At 27.7% G+C, this 10929-nt stretch overlaps 1 protein-coding gene across 1 annotated transcript; it reads left to right on the top strand.

Moving 5' to 3' along the window:
• Positions 1 to 2659: 2659 nt before the first annotated feature.
• LOC107455031 (uncharacterized) lies at positions 2660 to 5474 on the top strand. Its single transcript, XM_071180364.2, has one exon. It carries the CDS (start codon positions 3407 to 3409, stop codon positions 4412 to 4414), a length of 1008 nt encoding a protein of 335 aa, XP_071036465.1. The 5' UTR covers positions 2660 to 3406; the 3' UTR covers positions 4415 to 5474.
• Positions 5475 to 10929: the final 5455 nt, after the last annotated feature.

The raw sequence follows: 10929 nt of genomic DNA, 5'->3' as shown, positions 1-10929 counted from the left end.
AAATGGGTAAAATTATTGTTATGTGTCATTATATGTAAATTAATTTTACATGATTAAATATTGTAATTAATATGATTAAATAATATAATTTCAATATGATTATGACAATCTTACTGCTTTAATTATTATTTCTCACATGATTAGGTGAAGCATAATTTGCCTTAAAATATGTATTTGTAACACAGAAGATTTAAAAAGATTCTTAGAATTGAAGAAACAAAAATAGACAAGTATATAATGACACATTACTGAAATTATACATTTAGTTGTTAATTATGATCTTTTAAGTACAATTTAAAAACTATTGCCAATAAATGTTTCATGGAAATTCAGCCACTTAAACCCTTTGCATTCTGAGTACTTTAAAATGATTTTTTTTTTCCTTACAAGTTTATTTAAAATATACCACTTTCTAATAACTAACAATCATAAAATAATGTAATTAATATTAAAAAACATTTTTTAAGTGGTTACTTTTGATGTCACATCAGAATTAGAAAATTTCAAAATAATAGGTATATCCTTTCTTAAAATATAAGTTATCTTGCCATATTGTACTTAAGTCTATGCTGTTATTATGCCTTATACTTACTAAGTAATAAATATTTATCAAATAAGTAACACCAAGAGAAGCATATTTTATCTTAAAAACCATTTAACACACCACAAAATATTAAAATCATAAAACAAACATCAATTAACAAAATTAACTAACTCAAACTGTATATAAGCCCATGTACTAGTAAAAACTGAACAGTAGGCTTTATTATTTGGGAATTCATGTGAAAACCTTGAACAAGCTGTAAATAAAAAATTAGGCGTGCTACGCTTGTAAATAAAAATGCACCCTCTTGCAATGATTGTTACACAGTACGTATAAGCACGAACATATTGATTCACGATTAGTAGATTAAATAATAAAAGTATTCCATTCAAATTGTCATTATTTTTCTTTATTTACCAACTGTCATTTCGCCACAAAAGGAGAGGCACTTTTGGTAATGTCCTAGTATAAATTTTCAAAGCTAGTGAATCGGATAAGCTGACCTTTCCCCTTTAGCATTCATAAATGTTTTGCTCATAATTGGACATGGTAATTAAAACACATTGGACACCAATGAATACCTCACTAACTGTCCTACTTTGGCTCTTAGATTTAGTAAGATAATGCAACACTTAATATGCACTATACAAAATTGTTAAACATCTAGGTATCCAAAATCCATAGGTTAAATGAACTTTTCATATTAGTTGCTAAAAGAACTTAAATATAATGCAGTACATGTCAATAAACATGGAATTCCACATACAACTTAATAATACAATATATATCCCCTTTTAAGAGGATGTAAACAAAAACTATAGACATATAAGGTAATATACTCACCAATCACCATTATACTTACTAATACACCTATATTATCAGATTCCCAAAAAACTCCACATCGAGAAAATTTTTTGTGGAAATCAAAAGATGCGGCTTAGAAGGGGCAATAGAAAGAAAGACTTGATATCAAAATAATAAACAAGTTCCCTCACTAAAGCCCCACTGAGCCATTGTGCATCATAGATTATCGCTAAACTGCATCACTTCTCCACAGTTAAAGGTAATGCTTGCACAACCTCTGCTTAAGAAATCTTACAATACTTACATACATTCTGGTATTTCATCAATTATTGATGGGAAATATATATAATTATAAAATAATCCTAACTTTACTGGAATTTTGCACAAGTAGATTCAGTAGAAAATATGTCGCTAAATACATCATTTAGTAAAAACTACCCCAATAATAAAACAATGAAAGACTCAGATAACATTTGATAGATTTATTATGGTGCTCTTTTATATTAACTTAGTTAAATTTACTTCAATGTGATATACAAGTCTACAGTTACCACATTACTACGTAGGCTCAATCATAGTAGTCAAATTTTTTTATCATAGAAATACAATAGGGATTATAAACACATCTAAAAATTTCAATAAATTCATCTTTATAAGTATCATAATTTAAGAATCTACATACGGTTAAATAATCTTAAAGAAAAGTAATTATAATGTCAATATACCATCATTTACAATTAATAACCTTTCAATTGTAAATGATGGTACATTGACACATTTTAAAACCATATAATTACCATTTATTATATTTTCTACACACATAAAAGAATTAGAACAGTTCAGAAATTTTTTATTGATTACAGTTTAAATATGCAAAAGAATAAACTACCGAATATTTAAAATAATACTCTTTTATTAACAGACATTTTATATTATATTACATTTCCTATTTTATCAAAGATAAAATAGGAAAACAAATATGTAACTAAGCCAGTAACGTGGAAATCTTTAACTACTTTATCACAGATAATTAGAATTATAAAATGTCGTAAACGCTTCTAAATACATTGATACAATATTATAAACAGAAAAAAATTATTTAAAACAATTAACTTACTTTATTTAATGAATCATAAATAAAGAGCTTAGTATTACACTAGCAATCGAAGCAACACTTAATTACACCTGTAAGCAACAAACTATGTATACCTCCGCGCAATCTCTTCAACAGGGTTACTTTTCGAAATTATTTGGTGAAAATTAAATTCTAGCCAAGCATTTCAGGCGCATGCGCAGTTGCTCAGCCGGTTGTACCCACAGACATAAGTCTTGAACAATCATAACAAAGTGGCTAACTTGGACTTCGTGGTAGCATCAAATAAATCTTGTTAGGCTAAATTAAACCTTACCTATTGAAACGCAGTGCTATAAGAAGCTAAAGTAGAGAGCACGCCGCACTTTACTATACTCATACAAACATTGGTGTTGAATTTGATAAATAATCGAATATTAGTTAAATTTTGTTAATACGTTTTGTTGTCATGCATAATTGTTTCATGCGTTTTTATTAAAGAGCTCGAACTTGATAAAAAATTTTTTACTTATAATTATAAAAAAAAAAAAATCTGTTTTGTATTGAAAATAAGCATTAATTCTGAAATGGGTACTATTAAATTTCCGCATATTTTTTAGAAGCTTCGTGCGGAATGATAGCAATAAAACTTACTCTTTCATTGATAAACAACAAAACATAATCTTAAAGATTGCTCAAGAAAACCTGTACCCACAAAGATGTAATTTATTCATTATTTGTGTAAAAAACTAGTCAGAACGTACAAGTAGTTCCATTTAATAGGGAAGTTATTTGTAAAACTTGCATAATAAAACTTACTCTAAGCAACCTAGCCAGTTTAAACACTATGCTCTTCATGATTAAATATTCTCTCTTTTAAAAGACAGTTTTGTTCCTACCTTGAGGTAGTATTGTTTATGCAGTGAGAATGATAAAATATATTTTAATTAATTTAGTTTATTTGTGAGAAACCTTATTCATGCAGTATGTGTGACAAAACATTCACTCAAAACAGCAGCTTAAATGAGCACTGTCTTATTCATACTAAAGAGAAACCATATCCCTGTGATTTGTGTGCTAAAACATTTAGGAAAAAAAGCACATTAAATCGACACTATGTTGTTCATACTGGAGTAAAACCTTATTCATGTAGTTTGTGTGATAAAGCATTCAGACAGAAAGCCAGTTTAAACGAACACTATGCTATACATACTGGAGCAAAATCATTCTCATGTACTGTGTGTAATAAAACATTCACACGGCAAGCAAGTTTAAATGACCATTTTGTTCTTCATACTGGAGAAAAGCCTTATTCATGCAGTGTGTGTCATAAAACATTCAGATGGAAAACTAGTTTAAATAAACACTATGTTGTGCATACTGGAGAGAAACCTTATGCATGCAGTTTATGTGATCAGACATTTACAGATAAATCTAATTTAAACAAGCACTCTCTTAATCATACTGGGATGAAGCCTTATTCATGTAGCATATGCGATGCAACTTTCACACGTAAAGCTACATTAAATGAACATTCTGTTGTGCATACAGGAGAGAAACCTTATTCATGTAGTGTTTGTGCTAAAACATTCACACACAAAGCCAGTTTAAGTAAACATTATGTTGTTCATACTGGAGAAAAGCCATATTCATGCAATATATGCGATAAAGCATTCACACAGAAAATTAATTTAAATAAACATTCTGTTGTTCATACTTCAAAGAAAACTAATTCATGTACTATGTGCTATAAAACATTCACATGGAAAGCTGACTTAAATGATCACTATTTTGCTCATGGAGGAAAAAAACCTTATTCGTGTAGTAAATGCAATAAAACATTCACAAGGAGAGCTAATTTAAATAGACACTGTGCTGTTCATATTGGAGAGAAGCCTTATTTATGTAATAAGTGTGATAGAACATTCACACGCAAAGCCGGTTTAAATAAACACTCTGCTATTCATGCTGTAGAGGTGCTATTCTCATGTTAAACAAAACATTCACACTCAAATCCAGTTTAAAAAGACATTCACTTGTTCATACTGGAGAGAAAACTTAATGCTGTGTGAGATAAAGCATTGACACAGAAAGATAATTTAAATAAACTCTAAATTGTACCGGTATGTAAGAGCATGAAAAACTTAAGTTTATATGCAGAATATACGATAGTATGCTTGTGTTTAAATGTACCACTGGGCAGGTAAGTGCTGAAGGCTAGATTGTCTAATAGAGATGATGCTGGATATAACCACATCTGCTATCCATTTAGAAATAAACATTATTATACTTGAGTGTACGAAAATATATATTATTTAATCATAACTAGAATAATGAAATTTGCTTAAACTACACTATACTTCAACAATAATTAGGAAAGTTTACGAATGATTAATAGTAAATGGGTATACAATGAAATACACCACTTCTCAATTTTCCTGGGTATTATTTCTAGTAATACAAGCAAGTAACTAGATTTTCTGAATAGAATCAGCTTTTTAGTGTGAATAATTCAAGTAGTTGTACTTTATATATCCAATTAAAAAAAATTATATTCATAGAATCTATTCTATATTATAAAAATAACTATATGTTGTTAAAACATCAAAAAAAAAGTTTTTTTTTTTGCATTGGCAATAAAGAAATAAAATATCAAGCAAATGAGCAAGCATAAGCATCAGGGTATATATTATCGATTTGAAATATTTCAATCACTTGATTTATCTTTAAAAAATAACCATTTATTTAAATCAACTGAATTTTAAACTATTAATTTAAGTCAAAAGTATTTTATTTACAGTAAAATTTATATATATTTAGTTTGATTTCATGCATGTTTTTTTTTCTCCGATTTACTTGAAGATAATATATTATTTTCCAGGAAGTATTAGAAAGAAGTTTTGGTCTAAATCCGGAAATTATCAGCTAAATTGTCTGTCATTAAAAAAAAAAAATATTGAAAAATTACATTTGTTATTTCATTTTCTTGTTAATTTCTGAGATTGTAATATTGTTATTGTATTCAATAAAACATTTGTATGGCGACTTTCTTCATTTTTTGTGATTATTTGTAATTAAGGCTTAACAACATACAAAAAAAAAAGAGATTATTTTATTCTGAAGTATTTAAAAAAAGGGAACTCTATACATAAGTAACAGATTAATCATAGTAGTATTTCTTTCTTTTTCTCTAACCGCATGTACTGCCCTGCTTTTGCCTTGCGTGATGCTAGAAGTGTTGCTCATTTAACATTCCTCAGGAGGCACCTGTAAACCTGAGTCACAAAGGCGAGCAACATTACCCAGCGGTATACGAACTAACAACCATTGGCTTTGCAGTCAGGAACTTTTACGGCTTGACCAGTTTATGGTAGTATTTCTAAAATTCCTTCAAAAGACATGGATGATAATGTTCCTAAGGTGTGCCAATATCTATGAAATTATATCATAATTTTATGAATTTTAGCACTGCCTCTTTTCCTGACAACTGGTTACTCGAAATGATTAAACTATTATACTAAATTAGGAATTTATAACCACATTGATATTTTAGTTAATAAAAATTTTAATGGATAAAATACCAAAATAACTGTAAAAAATTTGAAGTGTGTGTTTCACTGTAACTAAATTTGTTTTCAGCAAAAAAGTAAAAATAATAACATATTTTTATTATTTGGGATTGAAACCTGTGCATTTAACAGGAGGATAGAAGGCAACAGTAAACAAAGCATAAATATTTTCTTACAAATGATACATTAATTATTTTAATGCTTTATTAATCTAGAACGGGGCTAATTGTTTTAACAAAAATTTATAAATGAATTTTTTGAATGTAGTTATTATTAAGAAAACATAATTTTTTCTTTTTACTCAACTGAAGAAAAAACTAATTTTGAGACATTTTATTACATTTCCAAATAAGTTGCTTAAGATTCAAAATATTTGCTACTTCATAAGAAGTCAGCGGACGTTGAGTTATGATCACATAGGGTCCATCATGGGAATTGCAAATGTTGTAGTTCTTTCTTTTGCATTACTCACTGGATGCAAAGTTACCCAAACACGATCTCCAGGTGCATATTGAGGGACACTTCTTTCTTTGTAGGCATATTTCTTCCTTTTATCTTGTTTCTGTTTCGATCTCGGGGGGGGGGGGGGATGCCAAACATTTTTTTTCTATCCAATAGTTCACATAACAAACACAAATTTTAATAATTACGACAAAAGAGTAATAAAAATAGTTTCTTTTGCTCAAAGTCCCAGCATCTACTGCTTTTCAGATGGCGCTGTGGTTGCTACAATTCATCTGCTACAGATTTTTATAAGTAGATGTCACATCTATGTACTTTATACTGATCAAGCTGACATGACATATATGAGGTTTTACTTATACAATGTATGTGCTAAATTGCAAAGCAATAAAATAAAAAATCTTGAATACTGGGGTGATAAATTTTATTCGTTCAGGGTCTGCATTAAGATATTCACATAAGAATTTAGTTTAAATAAACACCACATTCTATTATTACCAGAAAAGAGGTTCTCACTTATAGTTAAAATAAAATTGTTTAATTAAAATATTTCTAACTCGTTTAACCAAAGATTTTCCCGGTTTTGGAGAGAAGCATTAATCATGCAGTTTGTAAGTACACTAAAGCATTAATTTTGAAACAAATAAACCTACATTCTCTTGTTCTTTCTGGAGATATATCCGATTCATGTAGACTTTTTAGTGAACCATATTGAAAAAATGTGATTCTCGTTAACATTTGATACAGGAGTTTTTGTATGGTTGTAAGAGAAGCTAAATACCTTTGGAAGATTAAACCAGTACTGAAGCATGTGAATAAATTATTGTGTACACTCATATTTCGAATTATCTTTCTACAGTTGAAAACCCTAAGAATAATAGAAAAATAGTATTTTTTTTATTTAAGTGAAATAAAAAAAAACTAAAAATGAAACATGACCTTTCATTGGGGATTTTGTAAGACTTTAATAACTACAGATCCTTTGGACCCAGGATTCCAAATTTCTAGATTCTTTTTTGCAAAAAGCGAGTTCTTGTTTAAAATAATATAAAACATTTAAGACATCCTTAATCATTGAAAGTTACAAAATTCCATGTGAAATAAAATTAAAAAATTGTCATTTCAAATGATGTTTGAAAAAAAAAGTTGTCTTTGATAAAAAAACAAAACAAAAAAATATAACAGACTTTTAAAACAAGAAAAGAATTATATTTGAAATCAAGGTTTTTAATTACAATCAATACTAAACTTGCTTCAAGGAAAAGCAACTATGTAATTTATTACTCATAATTATTTTCTTTTACTTCTGCTATAAATATAGAAAATAAATTATTCTGTTTCTTTCTTTTTTTTTAAAAAAAAATTTGCTTTTATTCTATTTATATAAATCTTTTGGCTTGCTATTTTTTTTAAAATTTTTCTAGATGGAGGATTATTGAGCCCAGATGACACGTCAAAATCTTCTTTTCGCCTCTCTTATTTTTGGTATATATCTGTTAGCAGAATCACTGTTACAAATTATTAACATTCACATGTTAAATTGCCACTAAATTTTATTACTTTGTGATGCTGTCAATAGGATTAAAAGTTGTAAATATATTTGTTTTTATAAATAGGAAGCATTTAAATAAGAATTGAACATTTCTCTCCTTTTCAATATTTTCATTAATTTTTGAGTTTCAGTGCAGTCATCAGATGCTTTTTCACTTACCTATTTCATTGTCTTGAATTAGAAGAAAACTAAATTGTTGCTGAATTACTTTGTGAATTGTGATTTTTTAAAAATAGAACTAAAACTTTACTATTAAGAATTTGTGGAAGAGGAAGAAATTAAAACAAATTTTTTAAAAAAAGATTTAATTAATGCTATTTTTTAAAAATCCAACTACAGTAATGATGACATCTATGTTTAAAAAATGAAAATACAGTAGAGAACCGATTATCCGGAACGATCGGGACTATCGCTATTCCGGATAACTGATTTTTCCGGTTTTCTGAATCGCTACAAAAAGCCGTTTTTTTAGTGTTAAACCCAACTAAAAAAAAAAAAATATTTGGAAATAATCTTAAAAATAAGAAAAAACAGTGAGGTAATACACTAATGATTATTTCTGAAATGATGGTAAGGTAAACATCTTTCAAAAAAGAAAGAAAAATCCTAAAATCCTATGAGGAAAAAAAATTTTTTTTTAAAAATTGCTTGGAAAATTTATCGAATTTCGTTCCGGTTTTTTGGTTTTCCGGTTTTCTGATTTCCGGATAACGGGTTCTGTACTGTAGTTGCTCTAGGGGTAAATAAAGAAATTTACTCACAATAATTTCCATTGTAGATTATCAACCTAAAAATTTGTTAACAAGTTTTTTTTAAATATGTTTTTAGAGAATTTTGGCCTTATCAAAAATTCTTTCCTTTTCAATATTTTCATGTATAATTATACACATCATGAATGTATATTATTTGTATTATATTTATTTCTTACAGACCGAATAGGCCTTTATATCAGATTGTAAAAATTATTAGAAATAATGATAAAAAATTTCGTGTCACTATAATTCATACTTCTCCAGGGACATATAAACGTGCAACCTCTAAAGTATGTTTGCTGCCGAATGAATTTCAATTTTGTTAACTTGTAATACTGTTACTTACACATTGTGAACTTGCATTGAATAATAATAACAGTTTTGTATACTTAAAATTATCAAATTTATTGAAAATTTAATTTGTTAGATCTCTTAATGATCAATTGAATAATATAATTATTCAATGCTGGGGGAAATGTTAAATGTCACCAATAAAAAATTATTGTCGCTATTATATTGTGTTATCAATAAAAAATTATTAGTTTTGCTAAACGCTAAAGATAGTTTGCCATTTGTGGCAATCGTTTCGTATAATGTTATTTGTTTATCTTATTTTTGGTTGCTCATTTTTCATTGAGGATGTTCTATGGTGAGAGGCCTGCAATAAAATCCATGGATATTAGTTAAATATTCGTTAATTTTGATATTGTTGATTATTTAAAAACCTGCATAAATTAAAAATATATTGATAGTAAATTCTACTGTCCTTTAGCAGTCTATATAAACAGGGCTAAGTGTGGACAAACTTGGTAACTTATTAAGTAGTAATTTATTTCCAAGTCAGGAAAGTATATCAAAAGCAAAAATGAAATCAATTACAATCTAAGCCTTATTAGAAAATAAATATTAACATACAAATACTACTTTGTAATAGAACATTTCACTATATTAAGAAAGACATTTTAAACACAATATTAAGAAAGACATTTTAAACACAAATCAAAAGATTTGAAAATCAATATTTCGTTTGATAGCATGGTACCAATTTTAAGTTGAATCAATTTTAATAACTACAGTTTTAACAAAATGATGAAATGGTCTCCAAATGGACAACACAAGGAGTGTATGGATCGTCGGTATTTCTCTCACTAAAGCAATGAAAAAGACTTGTGAAACATAAGACAATATCGATTGCTGATATTCTGTTTTAATGTATGGCAAAATTTAATTAATCTATTTCGAATTATATTCTTTTAACAAATCTGATAAAACATTTCTCTTGTATTTTCGTAAAACTTTTAGAGAGTGAATTATATAAAGGTTTTGTTTGGAGTATTTTACTTAATATTGAAACCACTAATTCTAAAGGTATATCATTCTGATTTAGAAAATGATATCAAATGTATTATATTTGTAAGTGACTCATATTTCCTCCTTTGAAAGTTGAAAAGGGTCATTGTGATTATGTTGGCACTAGTCTACACATGCCTACTGTTACATGTCTACACTAGCTTCTCAAAGATATATATGCTAATGCCGGTTAATTGCAAATATACAGAGCAAAAATTAATATCAAAATAGGTAAAAAACTGTATAATTTATAACTCATTATCGCCTTTGGTTGCAATTCTAAAAATAAAATATATCAATAAAAAATAAAAGCTACTATTTTGCTTCTTAAAAACCAAATTTTTATTTAATTATTCACAGCCTGATTATGTACATTAATGTTACTAATCTAAGATATCTCATGGATCAAATGTGTTTAGTAAAATAGTAAGTTCCAAACAGAAAAAAAAGTCTAAATATCAAAAGAAACAAGGACTCTTGCACGTCAATAAGGATATAATTTTCCGATTCCAATTTGGAATAGAGTTAATTTAAATTATCTTTCATGAACAAAATAGTGATTTTTACTCCATGAACAAAATAGTGATAATATAAGTCAGCTTTCCATGCAAATGTTACATTACAAATAGTACATGAATTAGTTTTCTTTGAAGTATGAACAACAGAGTGCTCATTTAAACTAATTTTCTGTGTGAATGCTTTGTCGCATAAAATGCACTAATATGGCTTTTCTACAGTATGAACAACATGTTTACTTAAACTGGATTTATGTGTGAATGTTTTATCACAAACGCTACACAAATAAGGTTTCTCTCCAGTATGGA

This window comes from Parasteatoda tepidariorum, chromosome 1, assembly GCF_982258835.1.
Source record: "Parasteatoda tepidariorum strain Cologne lab strain chromosome 1, Ptep-v5.0, whole genome shotgun sequence".
In the NCBI taxonomy this organism is placed as follows: domain Eukaryota; kingdom Metazoa; phylum Arthropoda; class Arachnida; order Araneae; family Theridiidae; genus Parasteatoda; species Parasteatoda tepidariorum.
This window is presented reverse-complemented; position numbering and strand designations above follow the sequence as displayed.

Excerpts from the sequence above, each read along its gene's own strand:
- LOC107455031 (XM_071180364.2), top strand. The coding sequence starts at position 3,407 with ATGTGTGACAAAACATTCACTCAAAACAGCAGCTTAAATGAGCACTGT.